The following is a 26,988-nucleotide window of genomic DNA, read 5'->3' as shown; positions in this document are numbered from 1 at the left end:
CTACAAGGAAAGACAGGGAGTGTTGTCTGAGGTACCTAGAACCTGACAAAATCCTTCTCAGGAGGAGGGCTGTCCCCAAGAGCTGTTGGGGAAGGCAGCAACCCATGGGGGCAGGTACCAACCACCTAAGCTAGTAACCAGCTACATCTCGTGCACCCAAATGCCTAGTCCTGGCCACAAGCCCTGGTCAACCCCGGGCAAGACTAGGGGTTCAGCCCAGAGCTGCTAATGAGGAACCCATCTTCCGCAGTGAGGATGGCCAGACTCCAGTGTTAGTTCAGGGGCTACCTACTATCTCCATAAGTGGAGGGGCTGTAGCCCTGAGGTGAGAAAAGGTAGGTAAGGGGTTCCCTAATTTCCAGATGTGCTGAGGCACAGACAGCAACGGACATGCCCACAGCCACACAACTATGAGTAGTGTCACTAGGCATTGTCCCCAGGCAGGATGGCTACAGAGCCCCTATCAGCTCTGGGGGGATATGCTGGTATTATTAGCTATTTTATGCATAGAAAACTCTAGGTGCAGAAGGCTCCAAGCGCCTGCCCACAGTCCCTCAGGAGTAAATGACTGAGCTGGGGGATCTCACCCCAAGTTCCTAATGCCAACTTCCATGCTTCCAGCCACCCATGGCCTCCCTGCCCCCAACACTCTTGAAGATGTTTGGGGGGGGTCCCTAGATTCCACCCTGTGGAGGAACCTCCACCCACCCTGCAGAGGGAAGAAGGATCCACTTTGTGTCCTGGGAGACACACCTGAGCTTTAGCTGTAAGACCCATCTCAACACAGAGGGGTCAGGTGGGGGGTGGAGGGGAGCTGCTCCTCCTCCCAGAAACAGCAGTCAGGAATCAGGCAGCTAAGCCACCCTGTCCGGGATCAATAAGGGCGTCAAGGCTGAGAGTGGAGAGGGCTGGAGGATTCTGGAAGATCAAGTGGGCTTGGGGCTGTGGCAGGGAGCCCCAAGTATACCATGGGAGTACATGGCCAACCTGGGGAGAGAGGAGCATGGAGGGGGCTGACAGGGCCACCACCTACCTCAGGGGGTGAGTGCACCTGCTGGGTGCCATGCACGGTCAGGGAGACCTGGCTGCCCTTGCCACCTGGGGCTGTGCTCTGCACCACTAGCCGCTGCGTAGGGAGAGCCTGGAGTCAGAAGGGAGAAGGACCACAGTTCACTGATGACAGGTGGTATGGGGTTAATGAGCATTAACGAGCATCTGTGCTGGGCCAGGAGACAGCCTAGTGTTGCACCCTATAAGCTCACGGATTCGCCTCAGAAGCCCCAATGCAGTACTGTGTTACCCCCGCTTAACAGAAGGTGACAGCGAGGCTCAGGCAGCCAACAAGCTTGCCTGAGGTCCTGGAGTCCATAAACAGCAGAGCCAGGGTTTGTGTCCAGGGAGCCTCACCCTTGAATCTGATGGGACTTAGTCCTGATCTGTGCTGAGCCTGGCACCCCACCCGCAACCTCCTGGGGGATGGAGTACTCGCAGTCCCTGTGTCGGCTCTGGGCTCTCAGCGCCTAATCAGCCTGGGGTTCTCTGCTTAGGGACACCAGACTGGACCTGCAAGCCACCTTCCTTACTGCCAATCCTTAATTCTGTTAAGTCTCCTCCTTCCCCGATGGGCCCACACAGTCTCACCTGCTGGAGGCAGTGGGTGGGGCAGCCCCTGGATGGGGCCTGTGTCCCGCAGCTGGTGAGGGCAGACCCCCTGAAGGCTATAGGGGGTTGGTTCTGCCCCCTAGGATGGCTGTGAGGGCCGAGGCCAGGTATGGCCTTACCTGCTGGGGCACGGGAATGTTGGTGAGCTGGAGGGGTGACACATGGCCCGGTTTTGCCTGCACGCTCGTCTGGACCAGCAGTCGCTGTGGGGGCAAGGAAGAAGGCTCTGAGCCGGGCTGGCTTCCCCCAGAAGGCCTGGGTAGAGGGCAGCTGAAGTGAACAGCTCAATAAGGACAGGTGAGCAGATGGCTCTGGCAGTGGGGTGAGGAGGGGAGGCCAGGTACCCACAGCCACAGCCCTCACTGCCCCCTCATATGCCCTACCCACTGCCCTGGGGAAGGGGTGTGTCCTACCTGCTGGGTGCCTTGCACCTGCTGAACCACCTGAGTGGGGACTCCGGTCTGGCTGGCTGTGGAGCCCGGACTGGCCTCCGACACAGTCTCACTGGCCCGCATGGCACCTTCTGGGAGAAGGGGTCACGGGGTCAACCCTTCCTCTGCCCCCACCCCCACCCTGAGCCTGAGCCCATCAGGAGGGGATGATGAAGCCTGAAGCCAACCCAACCCCTGAGGGGGCCAGGCCTGCCACTGCCCATCGGGGTGGGGTGAGGGCCAGGAGGACCCTTAACATCCAGAAGCAGCCCCACCCCCACCCCCACCCTTCTCATCCCAAAGCCAGACCAAAAGGGGTGATTGGGGAGCCATGACGCAGTGAAGGCTCAGAGTGCTGGATGCTCTTTTTCCAACAGACAGCACTTGTGGACAGGCAGTGACTGGCCCCTACCCTGGGGTCCCAGCAGCCCAGGACCAAGACACTGGGGCGATCTTCCCCAAGATGACCCCTGGCTTCCCAGGAATAGAAGCTGGTCAGAGGAGTGGCCTCAGAAGGCCTTGCTGGCTGGTGGCTAAGCAGCGCCACCCTCTCCACTGTCCTAGCCCCTCTGTCCTCAGTGGGGTGGGGTAGATGGATACTCACGCCGAAGGGCAGCTGAGAAGAGGCAATCATAGAACATGGTGCCCACCTCACCTGGCCCCCACCCCCCAGCATCCAGGGGAGCCTGTGTGGCGCTTCTGGCCCACCTCTTCGGGAACTGCAGGGTGCGAGGGCGGCTTTATACCCACAACCTTGAGGAGCTAATCCCCCAGGGTGGATGCAGAGCTCCCAGCTGCCCTCTGGGAATAAACATTCCCCTCCCAGCAGGAGCAGCCTGAATGGGGCCTTCCAGGGGCTGGGGCTGTAATATGGGGTCAGGAGGGAGGCTGGTACCCAGAGATGCTATCTGGCGGGTGAAGGTTGAGTTTCATGCACATCTCACTGAGTGATAAACAAACAGGAGCTGGGCCGTGGGGGTGCAGGAGGTCGTGTCCCTGAGAGACGCTGGCCGGGAGACCCTCACCCCAGCCAGGACCATGTCCATCCCACCCACTCAGGTGGCCTGGTGTGCTCCCAGCAGTCCCAGAGGCTGGGGTGGGGTTGGAGGCACACGTGTGCCTGCCCTGTCTCCAACATGTTGCCACAAGGAGTCTGGGTTCCAGCCCCACTTTCTGGGGCTCCTGGCAAGAATGGGGGGGGGACGAGGAGGGCTAGGATTAACTATAGTGCTTCCAGGCCCCAGGAGCTGCGGTAGGGTCTTCTTGGGCGCTTGGAGATGGATAAAACTTTAACTGCCTGCCACCCTGATTTCAGATAAGACAGCAGAGACAAGAAGAAAGGAAGTGACTTGCCCAAGGTCACTCGGTTGGGAACAGGCAGGCCAAGACACAGGCCAACGTCTGTGCCCACATGAACCTCACACCATGCATGGAACCCAGAGTCGCAGGGTATGCCTGGGCTAAGGCCCCAAGGGCAGTGGTGTGCAGATTCAGGTATGTGGGTAGAGGACAGGCTCTGATACACACTCAGACATGGATACGGGGCCTATTGGGACACCACAAGGTCCAGAACATCCCAGGGTGGGCTCAGCCTCCAAGGGAAGCCTCCCGTGGACCACATATGGGGCAGGCATTAGAACAACACCATGCCTGCTGGGCCAGCTGCCTCTGCAGCCAGCTCCAGGAGGCAGGGACTCTTGTTTTGCTAGAATCTTCCCTTGCATCCACTTAGGCTTCCGTGAGCCGTGAGGGAGGAGGCCCTCACTGAGCCGGCCTCCTGGAAGAAACCTGAGAAAACCCTGAGTCACGTGAGGAACCCGGCACACCTGGGTGTCTGTGGAGCACAGGGAGCCAGACCCAGCCCAAGGGATGGTGCCCAACCAAGGAGGCCCGTGGGAAGTTTGGCCTGATGCAGGATGGGCAGGGAGTAGGGGGGCTGGCCCCAGACATGTCCTGAGGCCCTGAGGGCTCTGATGAAAACACCAAGGCTGATTCTTGAGAGGGATCCTCAGCAGTTGGAGGCCTGGGGACCTGCTGAGATCAGACACCTGCCTAGCACGGGAAAGCCTGGGAAGCAGTCTTGCCTGTCTCCTGCCTCTGGGGTGGCCCCCAAGGCGGGGACCCCCATGTTTGCCAGGTCAGGAGGGCAGGCCAGGCCGCACATGAGGATGAGCAGGTGAGATTCCAGAGTCTACTCCTTGGACAAAGGGCTTCCTGTGAGCCCCGTCTGTGTCTTGCCCGAGCTGTGTGTGTGGGGGGGGGTAGACATGGAGTCTGAGAGTGCCTGCATCTGTCTGTCTGCCATCTCCATTCTGGGCATGTGCATGAGATCAGGGAGGGCCCCACCGTCTCAAGTCTCTAGTCAGGAAGTGGCAGCTGATTTCCTGTCCCTCAATCTAATGAGCCTCTCTTCCTCCCTGCGCCCCATACTTCCCCTTCAAGACCTACTCATGCCTCAAACGCCACAAGCTACTTGTGGAGGCTGAGGGAGGCCTGTTCCCCAGAGACAACAGATGGGGCAGTCTGGCCTTCTACCTCCTGGTCCTTTGCTCCCAGGGATGATCTCAGTCAGGGGCTCTTAGGGGGGCTCTGGGTCCCTGCTTCCCCCCGGGTCCTGGGTCCCTTGTCTGCCCTGACCTTGGTTTCCCCATCTGTGGGGAAACCCTAGCCCCCCACACCTTTCACGTCACTTTCCTGGGCACATGTCCTTTGCACTCCCAGTGGCTCCCAGAGAGAAGCAGGGAAGAGGCTGGACGCAGGCCCACCTGAAGCCCAGCCCCATCCCTGGGGGGCAGGCTTGCTTTCACTGTCCTGGGGACGCTGCCAGGGTCCACAGCACCCTCCTTCTGCCTCAAGTTTCCGGTGAAAAGTCTGGTGGCCTCTGAATATGGGATTCCTGGAGCTAGAGGATTGTTTTTGAGCAGGGAAACTTGAACTGCCTTTCCATCACATCCAAAGGCACCTTAGGGCAGAGCCTGCAAGAACCGAGCTGGATGACGTGCCTTCTGTTGCCACTCCCAGCTGGCTGCCAGCCTGGACTCCAGTTCTGGGTCCTGGCCCCTCCCCGTTCCCTCGCTTCCACTCCCTGGGTCCCTGGTCAGCTCAGATTGCTTCTGGCCCTGGAGGAGCCCCAGGCGCGTTGCTGCAGCCTTCACTGGTGTCACTTACACCCCCCCAACCCCTCCTACCCCGGGACTGGCTCACATGGCCCAATGGCTACCCTTAGACGCAAAGGGACAATAGCCTGAGATAGGGTCATGGAGGAACCCTGGGAAATCACTGCAAGGGATGGGGGAGGGGTCAACAGAGCAGCAACAGGGCATCAGCCAACCTCCCCTTCCTCGGAACAGATCAAGGAATCATCGTCTAGTCACCCTTCCAGGGACAGGCTCACTGCCACCAGAGCCAGGAGAAGCAGGAAAATGAAATCCCCCAGGACAGGATCACTGTGAAAGATGATTAAGCCGCTGCCCAACCAAAGAAGGGATTCCGAGAGTCATCTCAATAGCCCAGAGTGCCTCGTAGCATGGTGGGAAGACTAGGGGTGGGGAGTGGGGGATGAAAGCCACCTCCCTGGGCCCCACAGCTAGTGAGAGTCCTGCCCAGGTCTCTGACCCAAAGACCTCTCCTAGGCTTGACCTCTAAGCATGGGGCCTCCCTGGGGGAGCTGAGGGGAAGAGAGGAGAGGGGCCTCCTCCCGGAACTTGAGGAGTTCTGGGGCCTAGAGCTGTGTGCCCATTCCAGACCCTTGCTCTAGGGATCCTGAACCAGAAGGCAGCGAAAGCCGGCAGCCAGGAGATCCAGGGCCAATCAGTGTCCTAGAGGCTGAGCAAAGCCCTCCAGGCAGAGCCAAGCAAGGCTTCCCACGTGCTCTTGGCCACCCAGAGGCTGACGGGTTGTGAGGGCTGCACTGGGTCAGACCAGCACTCAGGTGGATGGTCACTAGTCATTCCACAAAGACTCAGGGGACAGAACGCTACCCTCACGGATATGGAGGTGGACAATCAGGTGGTGATGAATGTTAAGAAGAAAATTAAAGCAAAGTAAGGAGATGGAGTGAGAGTGGGGGTGAGGAGGTCTGGGCATCGGGGAAGTGGCATCTGAGCAGAGACTAGAAGAACATAAGGGATGAGCCTCCACAAAGTCTAGGATGGGCGCACTCTAGGCAGAGGACACTGCAAAAGCCTAGAGGCTGGACTGAGCCTGGGGGTTGGCAGAGCCGCAGGAAGGCCAGTGGAGCTGGAGCCGGGGTGCGGGGGGCAGTGGGACCAGGTAGGGCCAGGCAGCCCACAGGCCTCGCAGGCCAGAGTTGGAAGGCTGGGTGTCCAATAGCAGGCGTACAGCAAGTGTGGAGCTTTTAAAGCCCTTTCCTGTGGGAGGGGACACAGGGGGCAAGATCTCCTAGCGCCCAGAAAGCCCAGACCAGGGTTTCTCAGAGTGACTCAGGGACACCTGCCTCAGAATCATCTGGGTTGAGCTGGAAAGTGACAGGACCTAATCGACGGTTGTCAACAGGATTTGAATTGGGAGAAGTTCAGAGGTCCATTTGGCCATGGTGGCTTGAGAGACCTGTTTGACCAAGGGGATGGTCACAGGAGGCTGGACACAGGATCCTGGGGTCCAGGGCCGCAGCTCAGGGCACAGACTTTACTGTGGGTATTGTCAGTATAGAGGTGGCATCGAAAGCAGAGACACTGGACACGGCCACCATGAAAGGTGAGTCACTGGAGTAGAGAGGAGGCGGAAGGCCTGACGAGGGCACTGCTGGTGAGGCCAGGAGAAGAGCAGGAAGCATCAAAGGGGGCGGAGAAGGGGTGGTAGGGATGTGGGTGGAGACTAGGACAGGAGGGCGTCTCTGAGAGGACGGTGACTCCATCTGGGACATGGGAGAAAAGGTATAGGTAGCTGAGAAGAGAACTTGGGGTGAGGAAGGCAGGATGAATCCTTTGAGGAATTCGGACTTAAAGGGAAGAGAAGACACTGGTGGTAGCTAGAGTGGGTGCAGGACCTTCTGGGTCCTGGTTAAAATGGAACGGTTTCATCTTTGTGAGCAGGTGGCAAAGCATTTACGGCAGGGATCAAGCGACAAGGCCAGGACGGCAGGGGGTGACCTGGGACACGCAGAGCTGGTGGACACAGGTGGACACCAGGGGCTGGGAGGCTGGCTAGGGGGGGTGAGGTCCTTCTCATCACGTGATGGCGCCTTGTCCCCAGTGAGGCTGGCAGCAAGGTCAGGAGTCAAGAGCACAGATGGAAAGAGAGGTGATGGAGGTAAGAGGGGAAGTGGGTTACTCGGAGAGTGAGGGGCACACTGGGGAGGAAATGCAGCAGGACCACTGGGCAGTGCTGGGAACCCACAGGAGCTCTATGGCCACAACCCTGGCCATGCGCACAGCCCGGCCTCAAGCTGCTGTGCCTCAGCACGGCTCTCATGTGCCACCCCTCCGTACCATCTGTGTGGTGGAGTCACTGCTCTGAGCCCCTGCGTGCTCCCACCCCCTGGCCCTTTCTGGGAACCCCAAAACCACCAGGAGCCTCCAGGATGCTGCCCAGAGCCCTGGCTACGTCTGTCCCGGTCCCACAGGCCACGTACATTGCCACAGATATGAGTCTCTGTCATCTGTCGTCCTAAACTCAGTCTTGACCTGCTCCTCCCACAGCCCCCCACGATGCCCTGTGACCCCATCCCTTTTTTTCCCCACTCCGGAAGGACCAGGTCAGCCTCAACTTGGGGTTTTGCTGTATCTTCCCCCGCCCTCATACTACAGTGAAAACCACTGTCAATGCCCTGTCCCGGTCTGAGCTGCACCTTCTCCTCAGGGGAGTGACCAATGTCCCAACCCTCTGCTCCTGGTTCCCTCTGCCCAGCCTGTCCCCGTCCTGGGAGGAACTGGGCCGTGGGTTAGGTGATGTAGGCAGGAACCACGGGTGTCATAATCCAAGCTTCCTGGTCATTTGCTCCATGGCTGTCAGGGGCGGCCATAGTGAGAAACAGGAGACTTTGGCCACATGCTCTTGAACTTGTCCAGCCAAGAGCCCTGCATGGCCCCTAAGTCCTGCCAAAACTGAAATGGGAGGGGAGGCGAGACGATGCCTCAGGTTCTCCAGCTGATCTCCCTGAAGCGCCTCCCTGAGCACCTCACACGCACCCCAAGCTGTGAAGCCATTACGATACTTTTCTGGATGAGGAAACGGAGACAGGGTAGACACGGGGCTGGTGAGCGGTGAGACCAGGACTAGAGCACAGCAGCCAGGAGCACAGCAGCTCACCCTCCTCTCCAACAGGCGTGTGAACTTGGACTCCACTGCCCAATCCTTTCTTTAAGTGACATCTTACTTGGGGACAGAGAGAAACAGCTCTAAGAGCTGCCTTGATAGGGAGAAGTAGAGGGCACAGAGGCCTCCCTGCCTGGCCTGACAAGTCCGTCCCCACACATTTACCCCCCAAATCCTGTCCTGGGAATCCTGGAGAGTTTGAAAGTTGCCGTCCTGCTGACAGGCCCAGTAAGTGACAGTGGGAGGGCATCACCACGCTGCCCTCATAGCCACGCTCCCAAAAGCTCCTCTCAGAGCTGTTCACAGAGCACACTGGCTCTGCACATATGTTCACTTACCTGACACGGTGACCACGATGTACTGCTGGGACACTGGGGACGGGGCAGGTGTGCCAGCCGGCTGTGAGGGCGTGGGGGCAGCTGGGAGCTCCGTCACGAACTGCTTCTGGCTTCCCGGGGGCTGTGCCTGGGGCTGGGGGCTCTGCAGCTCGGTGACATACTGGGGCTGGGGAGTGGTGGCGGTGGCGGGGGGTTGGGGGGGCTGGGGTGCCACTGATGGTGGTGGCGGTGGCTGGGGCTGAGCCTGTGGCGGGGCCTGTGGTGGCTGGGAGGGTTGTGGGGCTGCCTGTAGCTCCGTAACGTATGCCTGTGTTGCCATGCCAACAGTGGGGGAAATGGTAATAATAAGGCTTTTTTTTTTTTATTCCTTGGGATGAAGAAGGGGAGGAGGAAAGAGGAGAGAAGAAAAAAAAAAGAAGGAAAAACAAGAATTAATCTACAGGCAGAGGAAACCAGGGACAGCTCCTGGCTCCCTAGAGACATGTTTGGGTTCATCACTAACTTAATTAAATCCCGAGGCTGGTGGCCAGATAAAACCCACCCATCTCAGCAGGGGCACTGAGTATGGACCGAGGCTGCTCTGTGCCTCTTCCACTTACTCTGCCCAGGACTCCTGCCTTCTTCTGTCCCAGCCCCTGGTGCCTGGGGGAATGCCTGTGCTGGGGGGAACTTGGGCCCTTACCCAGAGACAAATGATAATACAGTTCTGAGGGCTCCTGCAGGCTGGGCCCTGTAACTGAGTGCTTTCTTTACATGATTTTGTTTTAAACTTTGCAACAATCACATCTGAGTTTGGGTTCAGTCTGCCAGATGAGGAGCTGAGCCTCAGAGAGGTTAAGGAGCTTGCCCCAGGCCACATAGCAGGGAAGCACCAAAACTGAGTCTGAACCCTGGGTGCTCTGAGCACCTGACTAGCCAGCTAATCGCTGGAAAGGAAAGTCGTGGGGAAAGCTGTCGGCCAGCTAGCCTGTGCGAGCTCCCTACCTGCCCGCCATCTGGTCTTGGATTCTTGGCTGAGTGTCATTCCCAGTGGGGTGCCAGACACCAGGAAGATGTCTGAGCTCAAAAAGCCCCCTGAACTGCTTGTGGCCACAGAAGCTTTCAGGCCTTTGCCTAAGGGAAGTTATAGGTGGACACACCAGATGTGAACCCATCGCAGGGAGGGTGCCCTTCTAGGGCTACAGGGCAGACCCTGCAGCTGCTGCTGCCCTCAGAATGGGGTCCATCTAACCAGGCTGAGGCAGCTTTTCCGGTGGCTAAAGGATCACAGTCCCTCTCCCAGGTGCTGGGCAAGCAAGGCTGCACCCCCTTCGCCCTAAGCCCTGCCTCTGCAGGGGATGGGCAGCCGAGTTCGCCCCCCACCCCCACCCCGTGCACTAATGTGCCCCATTCCCAGCTCCTGAGCATCTAAGGACAGTGGAACAAATGTTTGCGTGGTTCAGAGGTGAACCCCAGCCCCACACTTTCCTGGCCCTGCCTTGCCCCTGAAGTTATTTGAATTTGAGAGCCCTGCCTGAGGTCCGACTAAGAGTGGGATTTTCAAGGGGAAGGAGGAGAAAAACAACTAGTGCACCTTGATGAGAAGCCCCAGAAGGCTTTGCTGTGATTACCACCTCAGAGCAGCCCAGTGAGGGATGAGCCACTATGCCCATTTTACAGATGAGCAAAGCTAGGCTCCAGGGTGAGCTGCCAAAAGGGTACACAGCAACGGGGATAGACGCGTTGGAACTCATGTCTCTCTGACCCTGACCCCTAGACATGCTCTTAGTCCCCAGCCCTCCTCAGAGAGCCAGGCTCATTTATCTCTCACAATCAGTAGATTTTCAGGTAGGGAGACCTAAAGGTCACCCTTACCCCAGAGGTTAGCCACCTGCCAAGGGTCCCATTAGAGTAGAAGAATGGGGAGCAGGGAGCCCACCGGAGCAGCCTGAGGGATGCTGGGCAGCACAGTGGTTCCCGGGTACCTCCCTTCCTGAGATTCCCACTCTACCCTTTGATGCCAAATGCAAGAGATGTCCAAGTCAGCAGGGGGCAAAGCAGATGAGAAGCAAACCCTGGATGGGGCTGATGCACAACTTGAACTTGGCTATCTCCTGTGTGGCGTGGGGAAGGACCTCCCCTCCCTGGGCCTCCACTGCCCAGCCTGTGAAATGGGAAGCCAGTAGGCCTACAATGTAGGGTTGCTGAAGAGTTCAGTCTGGTCATGTGGGCAAGCTTGGCCAAGCACCTGGCGCAGGATCAGCACTTAGGAAATGGCTCTGGGTCACATCATTGGCCAGGGCCCTTTAACAAAGCTCCAAGAAAGAGGACATAGCCACCAGGCCCTGCCTCCCTGCTTTGAGCTATGGACTACACAGGAAATGGGGACTTCTGTCTGTACTTGGGTGTGCCCACGCACAGGGCTCCAATGGCTGCCACGGACAGAGCTGGCGGAGATCTGGGGCCACCTTCCCTGCCAGGCCAAGTCATTAGGGACAGAGGGGCAGAGGCAGATGGGATAGGCCCTGGTCCAAGTTATGGGGAGCCATCCACCAAGCAGAGCAGATGGGTAGCTGGTCTCAGTGTTTCCCTGTCGGGGTCTCAGGCAGCAGGAGGAGTTTGCCCACCTGGAGAGGAAAGACGGCTGCCTGCCACGCACAGGGAGATGACATCCGCCTCAAGCCCCTGTCCTCCCCAAACTCCTTCCTGCATTAGAGGGGCCACCTCCCAAGGGCTCCTCACACCATCACACAACTCTGGCTCAGCTCATGAACACGACTGACCTTCCTCTGGGCCTCAGTTTCCCTATCTGTGATCTGGGTGTGATGAGAACAGCGGATTCACAGGGCTGTTATAAAAATCCAATGAGATCAGCTCAGCACTCAACAAATACTGAGAAGTGGAAGCTGCTGCTGCTATTATTCACTTCACAAATATCTGTGCCCGGTGGGGATGGAGAGGGTAAGAGGCAGACATGATCCTCGAGCTCTTGGAAGGAGGCACCCAGGTGTCATCGGCACACCTGAAGCTAGTCAAATGCAGGTTCCTGGGCCCCAGTGCCCAGAGTCTGTGATGACCCTGGAGTCTGCTGTTTGAGCTACTCCCACCCCTAGATGAGTCTGAGGCAGGTGGCCCTGGGGCACTTTCTGAGAAACCCTGGCCTGGGCTTTCTTGGCCTGAGGTGACCTGGCCCCTTGGGACCCCATCTACCAGGAGAGGGCTTTAAAAGCTCCACACTCACTGGTGCTTTCTCCTCCTCAAGATGCAAAGCCCACAGGCCTCATCCCTTCCACTCAGGGGCAGAATGAGAGCTGAAAGGCTGAGCTCAAAAAGGGGAGGGGGAGATGGATAAAAGAGTAAAACCAATTTCTCCGTTAGAGGGAGGCCTTTTTAGCACTGCTATTGTCAGTCTCCAGAAGGAACAATATAAGGTGCCAAGATTCCCATAGTTATTTGACCAAGGAGTACTTTTTTTTCCCATTTGTGGATGACCAGGTTAAGCAGAGTTCCGCAGGGTATTCCCTAGAAAGCAATAAGTCACAAATCGCTATAGAGCATGAGGCTTTCCCCATCTTTTAATATATGAGATCCCTTTCTTTATGGAGCAGGGCACATGAAACAAGGGAATCACTAAGCAAATCTGTTCCTTGGTAATGAAACTGCCAAGAAAAGCACTAATGGCTGTCCTATCTTCAAAGCCAACAGCTATGTTCCTTGGAGAATGAATCAATTACTCTAGATCAGGGGCCGGCACACTATATAAGGGCCAGTCAAGGTTTTTGGCTTTGTGGGCAGACAATCTCTGTTGCAATTACTCAGCTCTGCCATGGCAGTGGGAAAGCAGCCATAGATACATGTAAACAAGTAAGTGTGGCCATGTGCCAATAAAACTTTATGTCATAAAATATCCCCAACACACACACACACACACACTCATTTAAGAATGTAAAAATCATTCTTAGCTCATGGGCCACAAAAACAGGTGGTAGCCAGAGTTGGCGACATGTTCTGTATGCCAGACCCTATAACCACATGGTTTATGTCTTAGATGAGGCCCTCCTGAGGAAAGGGAAAGAAAACTCATCCTCCTCATCTATAGAATGGCTTCACTAAAGGACTTATGGAGAAATGGGGAAATTAACTGCAATGAGGTGGGTTTCCCTCATTTTCTGTATCCCGTTAGTTTCTAAGACTTGTCAAAAACTCCTTCAAAACAGATCCTGAGACGAGGCACTGTTCTCCATCTTCATCAGCACCACGCTAGCCTGAGCAGCCATCACCTCCTGCCTGGACCCTGCCACTGCGTTGTCACTAGCTCCTGGCTTCACTCTTGCCTCTACAGTCTATAAGATCCTTCTAAAACACAAATACTATCTTGTCACTCATTTATTCAGAAGGCTCCAAGGCTCCCCATCACAGAGCATAAATAACATCCAGAGTCCCTCCCAGGACCTCTAGGGCCCTTGGGATGTGGCTCCTCCAGTCCCTGCCTGTCTCACTCGGGATGTTCTAGCCACAATGTCTCTCATTCCTAAAATGCTCCAGGCCTCCTCCTGCACCGGCTCGTCCTCCTATCCATATGCTCTCCTTACCTCCACCCCCATCCTCCACCACAGGCTCCTTCTTATCATTCAGGTCTCAGCTCATTTGTCACCTTCTTGAATTTCAAGTGCCCCTCCCCCCAGCACTCTGGAGCACATACTCCCGTTTTATTTTCTTCCTGGCCCTGTATTTCCTTGTTTATTTTCTTAGTCATAGTTACTCTTCCCTCCATTACCAGACAGGAAGCGCCCCAAGGGCAGAGACCTGGCCCATCACTCCATCCCCAGCTCCTAGAACACAGTGGGGCTCAATTTTTACTGTCAAATGAGGGTCCATGGGCCAGGAACACACTGCTATGAGTGTCGAATCTACTGATTGGTGAGACCTTGTGAAAAAGTTACTGCTTCCTGCCAGCAGCAGGCTTGTGTTACAGGGGTGGGTGATGCCTCCTGGTCCAAAAAGAACCTCCTAGGCCAGGAAGACTATGCACTGTGCAGTTGCTATGTGCAGGCGATGTCTCTGGGGGGTCTGCCTGGCCCATCCCTTGTCCTCAGCCCCAAAATGCTGAGGCACATGTGGGAGGGGAGACCGAGGACCTCAGCCCCAGAGACACCTTTCCTGTGACATCCACACCCCTGGCTCACCCAGCTGCCTCCTGGGAGGCTTGGGGTTGAGTCGGGGCCTGGGGCCCAGAAAGAATTTTTCTTTCTGGCTACTCTCCTAAGGGATTTAGGAGAGTGACACTTTCCCACTAGACACTGGAGTCCTGGCATCCAGCTCCTGGGATCCCTATCACCAGCCACACAGCCCAGCAAGTGAGTCAACCTTTCTAGCAACTAAGCTTTCACCAGATTTAAAATGATAAAAATAAACACCAACGGTGTAATTCTGAGGGCTGAGCAGGAAGCAACAATCATTATAATAACAGTAGCAGCTAACATAGTTTGAGCAATTACTATGTATTTGATGCTCAACATGTATTCTTTTATGGGATCCACAGAACAGTAACATGAAATTAAAACAATTGCCAATGCTCACTGCCCCCAACTTAGACTGAAGGAAACTGAGGCCCAGAGAAGTTAAGTAACTCACCTGGGAGCACAAGCTAGAAAGCAGTTGATGGTTTTGAGGACAAGCAAACCAAGCCAGTGTTCCCTATCCTAGTCAAATGACCCCTCTGGGCTTGAGCCCATCAAAAGTAAGTTATGGGGGGGGGGGCAGTCAGCAAGAGTAAATAATCGGAATCATCTCCTTCTGCTCAAAATTCGCCTTTCTAACAGGTTGTGATGATCTTTCTGACAACTTGGTTATTTCTAGACTTGTACTAAAAATTAATCTCCACCTTCCGTAACTTTCCCACCTCTCAGAAGGGTGGAAAATTCCCTGGAGAAGTGAAGCACCCCACCCTACCCCCACCCCGCCCCACAGCCTTATCTCAAATTCTTGTGGGAAAGCTTTGGGAGAAACTGAAGCAAGATCCTTTTTCTCGAAGTTTATTGATTAGTTTTAAAAATGGCAGTTTGCACACAGCCACTCAGCTCTGCTGATGCCAAGCTCCAAAGAAAGATGGAGAAAAAGGAAAGTAGCCTTGGCCTGGCTGACTGAAAAAAAAAAAAAAAAAATTATTCCCCAAACCTGGCAGATTTTGCCATCTGCCAAAGTAGTCACTCAGATTCTCCTCTAATAAACTTGGAGCACTTACTTCCCTTTCCCTCTGATCTTGGTGTGATGGCTCTGAAGGCTGGTACCTCCTCAGAGACATGTGACCCAGTTGACACCAACTTCACTGACACAAAAACATGTGTGTGGCCAACAGAAGCAGCTTAAGAAATCTAAGAAACTTCCTCAGGCTCCATTTGCTCCCCATTCCCAGAAAAGGAGACCTGGATGGACAGAACAGCTAGGAATGGTCCTATCTCCAGGGACAAGCCCCTGCCCAGGGACACGCCAGGTCTAGGACAGCATCAGCCCACAGAGAAGCAATCAAGTTTCTGTTCCTCTAACTCAGTCATTCAAGATCACTCCTGGGTACTACCGGATTCACTTTCTGCAAACCAAGTCCCCCAGGCTAAAGCCATACTCCTAGCCCACAGCTTCTCCATGAAACTTGGTTTCTTTGCCTCTGCTCAGACAGAAAGCAGCTTTAGGAGCTGACAGCAGGATTGAAATAAAAACTAGTTAACAGTTAATCTATCAGACATTCAGAAACAGTAGATGGGGTAAAAGTTTAAAGATGAAGTGAAAGAGATTCCTGAAAGGAATTAGGAAAAGGGGCGACGACAATGATTCTCCCCATTTTACAGGATGGAAAACTGAGGCCTCAGCTGTGGCAGGCAGGCACTGAGCCCTGGGGAAGACTGGGGTTGGGGGTTGTTCTAAAGGGATGCGGTACAGGTGCCCTCCCACTGCTCTGGACACGGCGTTAGCTGTCCCACGGGTTCCAGGGGGGGTCACCAGCCGGCCCCGCCTATACCTTAAGGACTGGCCCCGCCCACCAGCCTCAGCCCCCGCCTCACACCCTCCCTAGCTCCTATTGGCCCAATCTCCCCAGGCCCGCCCCTCCGCACCTCCCCACATATAAAAGCCCCCCGCCCTGGCCGACCGACCTCCACTAGCCGACTGCTGCGAGTGCCCGCCCCTCTTGGGGGCCGGGCCGCAGGGCCGGGCGGGTGGTGTCACCCCAGCCGGGCCCCGGCCCCCGCCCCCACGGCCCCGACAGTCGCCGCCGCCATTTTGACCGCCCGCCCCTTCCCCCCGGACTATAACAGCGACACCCACCGCCCCGGTCCCGCCGTCCTCTTCGTCTCGGCCCGCCACCCCAGGGCCGCCCCTGTTACCTCGGCTTCTCCCCACTTCTGTCCACAGAAGGGCTTTCCAGAGGTCTTGGAGGAGATGTTGGGAGTGGGACGGGACGTGCCAGGGTCCCCGGGCCAGACCGGGGGGGTGGGGGTGGGGGTCGGCCGGGCAGTTGTTGTTGTTGACTCGCGTTGCCGGGTTGCTTGGTCGCCACGACTACCGTGGCTATGGCGCCTCCGTTTCCCTCACCGGGGCAACTGTTGCTACCCACCCTACTTACGTCACGGGCCGGGGGCGGGGTCCAGGGTGATTGGCGGTGCCGGGAGAAGTGATTGGACAGCTTTGGGCCCTAACATTAAGCTATTGGTCCCAAGGCACGCTTTTCAACACCCTCTCGACTTCCCGGCGCTCTGATTCGTCGGTAGGAATGTCCATCAAACCAAACTAAACCCTTAAAGGCAGCGGAGCCCGTCAGTCCCGCAAGGAAGCAGCGGCTAAGAATAAAGGGGTGGGGTCTGTGAGGTCCGGATTGGTTTGCGGCTGTAAAACCAGCCTTCTAGTTCAATCTACCCCGAAGCTTTGCCGCGCTAACTGGAGGCCATGCGCATGCGCAGCACGCAAGACCTGCTGGGAGTGGTAGTCCATTCCTGCGTACTATAAGCGCCTTACCAAATATAAAGGACGAGAAAGGAAAGATCTCTCCTTTCAGACTTCTCCCTTCCCTGGTCGGCCTGTTCTTAACCTCGCTTGCAGACGTCCCGGGAGGAATGAGATGACGCAGGCCTGCTCATCTGTGACGTCAGTGGCTGAGGCCAGGCTCGGGGTTCGATGACGTCACGGGTGCTTTTCCCCTTCCCCAATGGCCCTATGATAATGGGTTGGACGTGGGGAGCCGAGGCGGTGTTTGATCCCAGGTCCCAGCCCCCGAGCTACCCCCTACCTCGCCACCACCTTCCTACGCGCTGCCGCCGCTCCCTCTCCCGCCTCCCCACCCCTTGGGTTCCGTAAAGGTCACCGCGGCTATCTCGGCCCCGCTGGCAGGGAAAGGTCTCCTGCAGGCGGGGGGACTTAATTAGCTGTTTCCACTGCGGGCGATAAGCTAAGGTCAGTGCCTGGCCCCTCCCGGGGGAGCTCCGGCAGTTCAGCAGGGCTCTGCACTGCGCCTCCCTTTCCAGTCCTCCATGCCTCAGTTTCCCCAGGGGAGGAGTAGAAAGAGAAGGGTGAACGCCTCGGGCGCAATAACTCAGTCATCGAGATAAATAATATTGTAATGCAATATTTTTTAAATATCAAAATTAATGGAAAAAATAAATCCATGAGGAACAAGATATTAAAGTTTTTAATAAAGACAGGATCCGCCAGGACTGGGAATAGGATGAGGTGAGTCAAAGCAGGGTCAGATCTTGTCTTTTACTTTAAAAATATTTTGATCATATTTTTGCATTAATTTTGATTTTTGAAAACAATTATTATCTTGATGACTGAGTTTTTTGACACCCCGTTAAATTTTGTTACCTAGTCCCTACCAGAGTCAGAGAAGGGAGAAAAAAGAAAGTAAAGGCTTAGAGCCCAAGGTTCTAATTCCAGTTCTGCTGTGTGACAATGAAAGAGTGGCTCCACCTCTCTGAACATGTTTCCTAGTTCAACCAAAATTACACTTCCTCCACGCAAGGCCCAGGCTGTAAAAGTGAAGTAAGCACACAAGTCCTTAGACTTTGCATTCTACTAGGAGGAGACACAATTATCAGTGAAATTAATACATAAAATAGGTTTATAGGAGTTGTAGGAGCAACATTAGAGGGCGTTCAGGAAGAGTGTGAGAGTGGGAGGATGTTGTATGTAACCTATGTTACCTGAGGTGGGGTCATGAGAACTGAACCTGAGTTGTGAGAAGAAGCAGGCCCCTAAAAACTGAGATGGAGAGAACTGCAGAAACAAAACCCGAGGGCAAGAACAAACATCTGGCTCTGCAGAATAAGCAAAGAGGTAAGTGCCAAGAGGTGAGGTCAGAGAGATAATGTAGCCAGATGAAATCCTCCCAACACCCTGCAAAGTAGGATATTACCCCCACTTGACAGGTGAGCAAACAGAGGCTCAGAGGGGTAAGTAGCGCCCCCAGGGTCACAGAGCTGGTGGCAGCAGAGCCCAGACAACCTCTCTCCTTTTCTGGGACTTTCCAGTGTGCTTTGTTGCCCCTGATGTGCCCCTTGATGAAAGAGGAGAAGTAGCAGCAGCCCCAATCTGCATGGAAATGCCAGCTGAGCCCCAGTTTTGACAAGTTCCCCCCAAATTAATGAGTCTTCCAGGCAGGAGGTGCCCAGTTGGCAAGCAAGTCACTCAGTCCCTGCAGCTACTTCTGTGAGACAAGTTGGGTTCTAGGGCCAGCCATGTGGGAGCGGGACCTAGAAGCCCTATTTCTACCTCCCACCCATTTGCCCACTTCCTGAAGTCTATGAACCCCAAGATGGGCACTGCCACACCTACAGATCATTTCTTCAATCACAAATATTCATTATAAATGTTCATGGCAGGGAAGGCAGTGCAGTGTGGGGCTAGAAATGTTCTATGTTCTTATCTAATGGCAGTAGCACAGGTATATAGATATAACAATTTTCTGAGCTTTCCACTTAAGATCTGTGCACTGTATGTATGTTAAATCTCAATTTGAAAGTTAAAAACACGTCTATTATATCATTGGAAGTGAATCTCGACCAACTCTTTCCTCGAAACATTGGTAATTAGAAGTAAGGAATTAAGCATGGTCTTACCTTGGGAAGGTAATGTGTTTCACAGTCACCAAAGAGCCCAAGAAGAATGCCAGTTAAAAAAAAAAAAGGACTGAAAGAATTTTTTAAAGTATTATTTTGCAAAATCCAATGAAATAATAGAGGCACTTATCATCATGAGCATTATAAAACATCAGGTGAGAGAATGATGGGGAGCAAGATATGCACAGGGGACCAGAGGGCTCGCTGGGTATAGGGGAATGGACTTTGCTACAGAGGCCAGAACGTCACCAAGGTTAGCTTTGATGAAGCACAGTATCACAGTACTAGGACCTGAGGGCCTTGCGGGCCTCTTAATGTGATGCAAAAGGAAGTTCACAGCTTCCCCTGGGACACATCTTGCCAAAATGTTAAACCTGGCTCTGATCAAGTCTCTCGACCTAACATCCAGTTGGCAGGAAATGGAAGGGCTCAACAAACAAGTTAAATGACAACATCAGGAAGCAACAGACAAATCCAGAGGGTGGAGTGCTCTACGGGACAACTGTCCCAGTCTTTCCAACAAGTCAGTCAAAAAAAGAAGTGGGGGCTATTCTAGGTCAGGCAGCACCATTGACATCTGGGGTCAAATCGTTCTTTGTCATGGGGTGGGCTGCTGTCCTATGCATTGCAGGATATTGAGCAGCATCCCTGGTCACCATCCTCTAGATGCCAGTGGTACACCCCTCGCCACGTGTGACAACCAAAGGTATCTCCAGGCACAGCCAAATGTTCCTGGATATACTGCCCTAGAGGAGCAACTGACAGAATGACCTGGGGTCCCCAGGCTGTCCACCAGCAGAGACAAATAAATATTCTCTCTTGTTTAAGCCAGTTATTGGCTCCCTGGTAAATTGGGAAAACTATGACTTGGCAGTTCTGTTCAAAGTTTTATATTCATTGAAAGTTTTGCACCAGATAGGCATGTCCACTGAGGTGGGAAATTGGATGGAACATAGGTGTCCATTCCTAGTAACTAGAAAAATGTAATAAGAAAACTGCATAATACAGAATACTATGGCAGCTAATGGTGAAAGCTCTTAAATGTAGTGCTGATGGGGTGAATTGCAGACACTATAGCATTTTAAAATAAGGCACCCTTGTTCCTAACCCAAGTGGCAAGATCAAGAGGTCTCCACGGAGTTTTGCTAAAACGGAGGGGGGAAAAAAGAAATAAATTTTAAAAACTATCCCTTAATGTGCCAGCGAGTAACAAAATAAGAATCTGACACTTTGTGCATTGCAATGCAAACAAGACGTCCTTCTGGTATGCTGGCAATTCATCACAAAGCCGATGCATTTCTGCTTATTATACATGAGGTACAGTGAATGATTAGCAGGCTGGTTCTTTGAACAAACTTTTCAAATTATGTACACAGTAGGATAAAAGAAAAATATATATATATATATTTGCTTTATAAACACTGCAGACACAACCGTGGATAAAATGAAATGTAATGTCAGGGGACACTCACTCAAACAGGTTTTGGGAAATACATTGCAAGCAGGGGTTTAATGAGTTAAGATAACCATGGAAATCTATTCCTATAAGTACTGCATCATCATGCTGAAAGGAAGGGTTGGAAAAGAAAGGAATAAACTGAGATTTACAAATAAAAATAACAAAAATCTGAGAGACAGTTCTCTAAATACTTGGGCTTTTAGAGAAAATGCATGGGGAACACATACATTTGTTAACTTATCCTACCCCACACCCCCACTGTTGAAAAAAGCTGAAGGAAATAAATTAATAAATACTTTGACTCTCTTAAACAACACAATGTATCACAGAGCTAAAAGGATACAGATGTCATTGTGCCAATTGCAGCATACTCCCATAAGCATATAAAGTAAAAGTATAAACATACAAAATGATACATCCTGTTCTTCAAGAATATCTACCTGATCACACAGCAAATGCCTTAGAGATGCTGGCAATGGTTTGGGAAAGGCAAAGAACTGGGGATCTGGGATGACGGGGGTGGGGTGGGAATGAAATCAATGAGGGCTTTGCCTGGATTGATGAAGGTATGACAGAGTTTTGGGAGAGATGGGGTTGGGTGATACCTGGGTTCACTGCCAATTGAGGGACAGATATCACATTGCAAAAGGCTAAGGGCCAACTGGGAGGTGAGGAATGAAGACAGTGAGACAGGCGGGATGTATTTGGGTCAGGAAAGCAGATTCTAAATGTGCACTGTCCAATATGACAGCCACTACTCCTATGTGGCTATTTTGGGAGGAGAGGGATGCCTTTTATTTCTTTTTCTTGCCTAATTTCTCTGGCTAAGACTTCCAATACTATGTTAAATAAAAGGTGTGAACGCGGGCATTCTTGTCTTGTTACTGACTTTAGATGAAAAGCTTTTAGCATTTCACTGTTGAGTGTATATTAGCTGTGAGCTTGTCATTTATGGCCTTTATTATGTTGAGGTATGTTCCCTGTGAATACAGTTTGTTGAAAGATTTTTATCATGAAAGAATGTTGAATTTTATTAAGTGCTTTTCCTGCATGTATTGACCTGATCATATGATTTTTATCCTTCGTTTTATTAAGGTGGTGTATCACATCGATTTGTGGATGTTGAACAATCCTTGCCTCCCTGGGATAAGTCCCATTTGTGGTGTATGATCCTTTTAATGTTTGCTTTGGTAATATTTTGTTGAGGATTTTTTCATCTATGTTGATTAGGGATATTGACCTATAATTTTTCATGTGGCTATTAACACTAAAAGTAACTAAAGTAAAACACAATGAGCAATTCAATTCCTCATTTGCACTGGACACATTTATTAGGTTGGTGCATAAGTAATTGCGGTTTAAAAGGTTGGGGGGAAAAAATGCAAAAACTGCAATTACTTTTGCACCAACCTAATAAAACAACCTCATGTAGCAAGTGGCTGCCACATTGGAAAGCACAGATATAGAACATTCCTGTCATCAGAGACAGTTCTATTGGTCAGTGTTACTCTAAGCCAACACCAGAAAGACATTTCGGAGACTTGGGGAAATTTGAAGATGTCTTTGGTGTAAGACAATATTGAAGATTGATTGTTTTAGGTTTTGTTAGGTGTGAAAATAGTTTTATGATTATGTAGGAAAATGTCCTTATTTTTCAGAGATGCATGCTCTAGTCATTAGAGATGAACACTATGTTAATAAAGTTGAAATGAGATAGTGTGGTTACAATGCCCAGCACAAAAGCTGGCATGTATCAAATCCTCAATAAATGTTCATGGTCATTAATTCAAAAGTTTAGAGAAATTACAAATAATTTGGGGAAAATATTTACAACTCATTTCATAACCAGATGGCAAATCTGCTTAATATATAAAGAACTCCTAGAAATCAAGAAGACAAAGATCCACAACCCCAAAGAATAAGGAGCAAGAAAGGTGACCAGAGAGGAAAAAGAAAACCATAAATAGCTCTCAAGCACATGGAAATACGCTCCGCCTTGCTCATGGTGAAGGAAGTGCAAATTTTCTTTACTATGAAGTACCAATTTTTCACCTGTCATGCTGGCAAAAGTCCAAAGGTTGATACACACTGTGTTGGTGAGACTGTAGAGAAACAGGTCTCTTATCCATTGCTGAAAGAAGTGTGAATCTAGCCCCCTAAGCGGAGAATTTTGGCAATATCTGTAAAAATTACAAATGCACATAGTCTTCAAGCCAGAAGCCTCACTGCTGTGTTAGCCTAAGAACAAACAGATGAAAAATATCAGTCTCTGGGAGTGAAATTAACTATGGGGGGCATTCACCCAGCAGAACACTATGCAGCTGCAGAAAAATAACAACGTGCATAAAGGGAGTTTGGTGAGGGGAGATCTCTAGCATTTGTTTAGTGAAAAAAAATAGACAAGGTGAAGAAGATTGTTGTGTAAAACATGCTGTCTTGAACTGATATTCTAATTCGTGCTACAACATGGATGAACCATGGAGCAAGAAGCTAGACAAGAACAAACGCTGTACTATTCTACTTATATCAAGTACCTGGAACAGGCAAATCCATAGAGACAAAACGAAGAATGATGGTTACCAGGAGCTGGAAGCGGAGAGGATATGGGGACACAGTTTGTTTGTGAAGATAAAAAAGTTCTGGAGATGGATGGTGGGATGGTTGTACAACAACATGAATGCACTAATGCCTCTGAAATGGGCACTCAAAAATGGCTAAAATGGTATATTTCATGTCATGTCTAATTTACTACCACCACAACAAAAATTTTAATGCTACCTTTAATATAAAAGCAGGTGGGGGGGGCGGATAAGAACCTGTATTTATATTTGTTTGCAAATGTGTTTGGAAAGATACTCAGGAAATCAAGAGAAGTGGGCTACCCGAGGGGGAAAGGAGGACAACTGAGACTTGGGAGTGAGATTCTGCAGTGTAAACCTTCTTAGCCTTTTTGGTTTTTGACGCACCTGAATGTATTAACTATTCAAACAAAAAAAAATCAGTTAAAAAGATTGGAGAGAGGAGTTTTATTTGGGGTTGGTAAGATTTGGGTGCATTTTTATGTGGACCAAAACAACAATGATAATGAAATAATAATGATATGGGTAGCACATAACATTTCCTAACACTTCCTAGCTTTCTAGGGCTGCTGTAACAGATTGCCATAAACGAGGTGGCTTACAGAAATGGAAATTTATTCTTTCACCATTCTTGAGGCCAGAAGTTCAAAATAAAGATGTCAGCAGGGCCACGCTCCCTCCAAAAGCTCTAGGGGAGGATATTTTCTTGTCTCTTCCAGCTTCTGGCAGCTTCAGGCGTGACTTGGCTTTTTTGGCCACTCAACTCAAATTTCTGCCTGTTTTCATATGGCTTTGTCACTTCTTTCCTGCAATCTTCAACACTTGTAATTGAATTTAGGGTCGACCCAGATAATCTAGGATTATCTCATCTCAAAGTCCTTAACTATATGTGCAGAAACGCTTTTTCCAAATAAGATCACGTTCACAGATCCCAGGGGTTAGGACATGGACCTATCTTTCTGCAGGGCACCATTCAATCCACTGCATTTACTGTGTGCTGTGCAGGACACTAAACACTTTACATAATCTCACCGAAGTCCTCAGACAGCCTGGTGAAGTAGATCTACCCAGTTGGGCTCAAAACTTTGATTCTGTGTGAGGCACAAAAGGGGCTTCTGTTTCTGGGCTGGTCAGTTAAAGTTGGATAGTCAGGCAGCAAAAATTTCCTGGCATTCTTGTTCTTTGCCAGCCCCTGTGCCAGGCATTGGGGATACAGATGAAAGGGAAAAAGGTGCGTCCTTGGAGAGTTGCTGGGAGAAAAGACAGAGGGGGAGAGCATATTATTCATCAGCCCTTTCAAAGTAGTACAGTCAGACATGACTTTTGCCTTCTGGAACACTGCCCTTGGCCCGAGGCATCCACAGGGGGCGACCAAGGCCAGGAGTTTGTCATGAAGAAAAGGACAAAGGAATAAAGTTCCAATCCAACGGGAATATGTCAAGTACAAATAACATTTAAGCAGAACTTACTGCGTGCCACAGACTGTTGTATGAATTTGACATACTCATTGAATCCTCCCTGTTTTTCAGGTGAGGAAACCAAGGCACAGAGAGGTTAAATGACTTGCCCAAGGTCACACAGCAGGAAAGAGACAGAGATGGGATTCAAACCCAACTCTGCCCATCATCAGAGGTTCTATTGTTTTTAAAATTGAGGTGAAATTGATATAACATAAAATTAACCATGTTAAAGTGAGCAATTCGGTGGCATTAAGTATTTCACAATGTTATGCAACCATCACTTTTGTCTAGTTCCAAAATGTTTTCATCACCCCAAAGGAAAAGCCAGTTGCAATTATTCCCCACTCCTCCTTCCTCTGAAGCCCTGGCAACCACTAATCTGCTTTCTGTCTCTATGGATTTGCTGTTCTGGACATTTCGTATCAATGGAATCATACAATATGTGACATTTTATGTCTGGTTTCTGTCACTCAGTGTAATGTTTTTGAGGTTCACCCACAATGTGACATGTATCAGCCCTTCATTCTTTTTTATGATTGAGTAATATTCCATTGTATGAATGGACCATATTTTGTTTATCCATTCATCCTTTGATGGACATTTGCTTTTTTTCTGATTTTTGGCCGTTTTGAATATTGCTACTACGATCATGTGTGTACACGTGACGTACATGTAACGTTTTAAATGGCTAATTTTATTTTATATGAATTTTACCTCAATATTTAAAAAAAGCAATGCTATTAGCTGAGAGGGCCAAGAAGCAACAACATAACCCTCCACCCCCACCCCCAATAGCAATGAGCACACCCAGCATCCAGACGTTGGTTTCCCAATGCCATTCTCCAATAAAGGGAACCTAGATTCCTTGAGAAAATGGCTGATTCTAGGTGAGGAAAACACAAGATGAGCCTGGAACATCTTGTGGTGCTAGAAGGTAAGGAAGTGGAAGAAAAGAAATAAACTCAAAGAAACAGTCAAAAAAAAATGTCAAAAAGAACAGTGCCTGCAATAAAATGTTTACAGCAGGGGTCAAGTGAAAGTGGCCAAAGATGGAACAATTTGGGCAACAAAATAACAATAGTACTGGATTATAACCCAAGGACCAACATAACTATTCATGAGTCCATATGGGTATAAAGAAATGATTGAATAAACAAATCGATGGAGATGGAAATCTTCCTTACAGAAGAATTCCAAATAATAAATAATAATAAATGTAGAAGGAGTGAAATAAATGGGTAATTCCTGATAAACAAACACCACAGTAATAGTTTCCACACACATGATCCACCAATGAATGTAAAAGCAATGGGTGAATTTTAATGGGAAACAGGAGCTTTGCAGAGCCTCCACGTACCTCACCCAAGTACTTATAAATTTTTTGTATTTTTATCATAGTTTTTATATAAGTCCACCAATTCTTCCATATTCCTCCTCCCAGATGAAGGAGCTTCATGGCCCTGCTCTGGATGGAGGCTGAGAATATTCTCTCTCTGGACTTGAGTGGTGGTTACAGAAATGTGTTCTATTTGTGAAAATTCTCCCGGGTATCCACTTATGATCTGTGCATTTTTCTGTGTGTGAAATAAAAAGTATAATTTGTTAGAATGAAAAAAGGAAAGAAAAGAAAGAAACAGACTCAACTCTCTGTTTTAGAGAGGCACATGTTGGTGTTAAAACTAATGAAAAGCAGAGAAATGATCAAGGCTAAAGTCAGGATGGCAGTTACCTCTGGAGGAAGTGAGGGATTGTGACCAGGGAGGATATGGGGTGAGGGCACCATCTGTGGTACTGACACTGTCCTGTTTCCTGATCTGAGTGATGATGACCCAGTACCCTGTTTAAAATGATGTTTCAAATTGCACATGTACATTTTTCATCTTTCAGTGGTATCCTGGAGCCAGCTATAATGACTCGTGAGAACGGATTTTTAACTTTTCAGGAATTGCGGGACATCACGCTGACATCACAGGGGTAGCTTGAAATGGGCCAGAAACCGACAACTGGTACAAATCAGTTTTTTTCTGGAGAGGCCATTATTAAACATTTCCTAGCATGTCACATCTCCTTTATGTATAGGGTATCAATTAAACACTTTGTTATTTGTAATTGTGGAAAAATACATACAACATAAATCTTAGCATCTTAACCATTTTTGTGTGCTCAGTTCAGTGGCATTAAAGTACATTCACATTGTCGTACACCATCCCCACCATTCAGCTCCAGAATTCTTTTCATCTTGCAAAAACTGAAGCTCTGTCCCCGTGTATAATCCTTAAAAATTTCCCTCGAAGACCATGGATTCTAGAGACACGTTGCTCTGTTCCAATTCCCACCTCACCCCCATTTATTAGCCAACCTTGGGCACCTTATGTCACCTCTCTGTGCCTCAGTTTCCTCATCTGTACTGTAGGAATAATCTTAGTCCTCATCTCCTAGTCCGGTGGCTCTCAAAACTGTGGTTTCTAGACCAGCAGCATCAGCCTGGCCTGGAAATTTGTTGCACATGCAGATTCTCGCTCTGCACGTGAGCCCAGCAATCTGGGTTTTAACAAGCCCTCCAGGAAATTCTGAGCCTTATCCTAGATCATCAAGAGGATTAAATAGATTACACAAATATAAAAATATTTAGAGCAGTGCTTGGCTCTACAGCCCGTGCTGTGTAAGGTCTCACTCTAATTGTGATTGTTAGAGCGGA

At 50.7% G+C, this 26,988-nt stretch overlaps 1 protein-coding gene across 4 annotated transcripts in view; it reads right to left on the bottom strand.

Annotated features, from left to right (window-relative positions):
- Nucleotides 1-16,307, bottom strand: part of RFX1 (regulatory factor X1) — a 30,301-nt gene extending 13,994 nt beyond the window's left edge. For 2 of the 4 annotated variants that reach the window (XM_081076623.1, XM_081076625.1), the window contains exons 1-5: nucleotides 16,066-16,201; nucleotides 8,708-9,074; nucleotides 2,076-2,185; nucleotides 1,782-1,865; nucleotides 1,034-1,141 (exon numbers count right to left, since the gene is read on the bottom strand). In XM_081076623.1, the coding sequence (XP_080932749.1) occupies nucleotides 1,034-1,141; nucleotides 1,782-1,865; nucleotides 2,076-2,185; nucleotides 8,708-9,026 (621 nt within the window). In that variant the 5' untranslated portion in view covers nucleotides 9,027-9,074; nucleotides 16,066-16,201. Of the gene's footprint in view, nucleotides 1-1,033; nucleotides 1,142-1,781; nucleotides 1,866-2,075; nucleotides 2,186-8,707; nucleotides 9,075-16,065 lie in introns of all 4 variants that reach the window. The other 2 variants (XM_081076626.1, XM_081076624.1) reach the window with 2 other exon arrangements.
- Nucleotides 16,308-26,988: the final 10,681 nt, after the last annotated feature.

Source organism: Rhinolophus hipposideros (genome assembly GCF_964194185.1).
Source record: "Rhinolophus hipposideros genome assembly, chromosome: 16".
In the NCBI taxonomy this organism is placed as follows: Eukaryota; Metazoa; Chordata; class Mammalia; order Chiroptera; family Rhinolophidae; genus Rhinolophus; species Rhinolophus hipposideros.
This window is presented reverse-complemented; position numbering and strand designations above follow the sequence as displayed.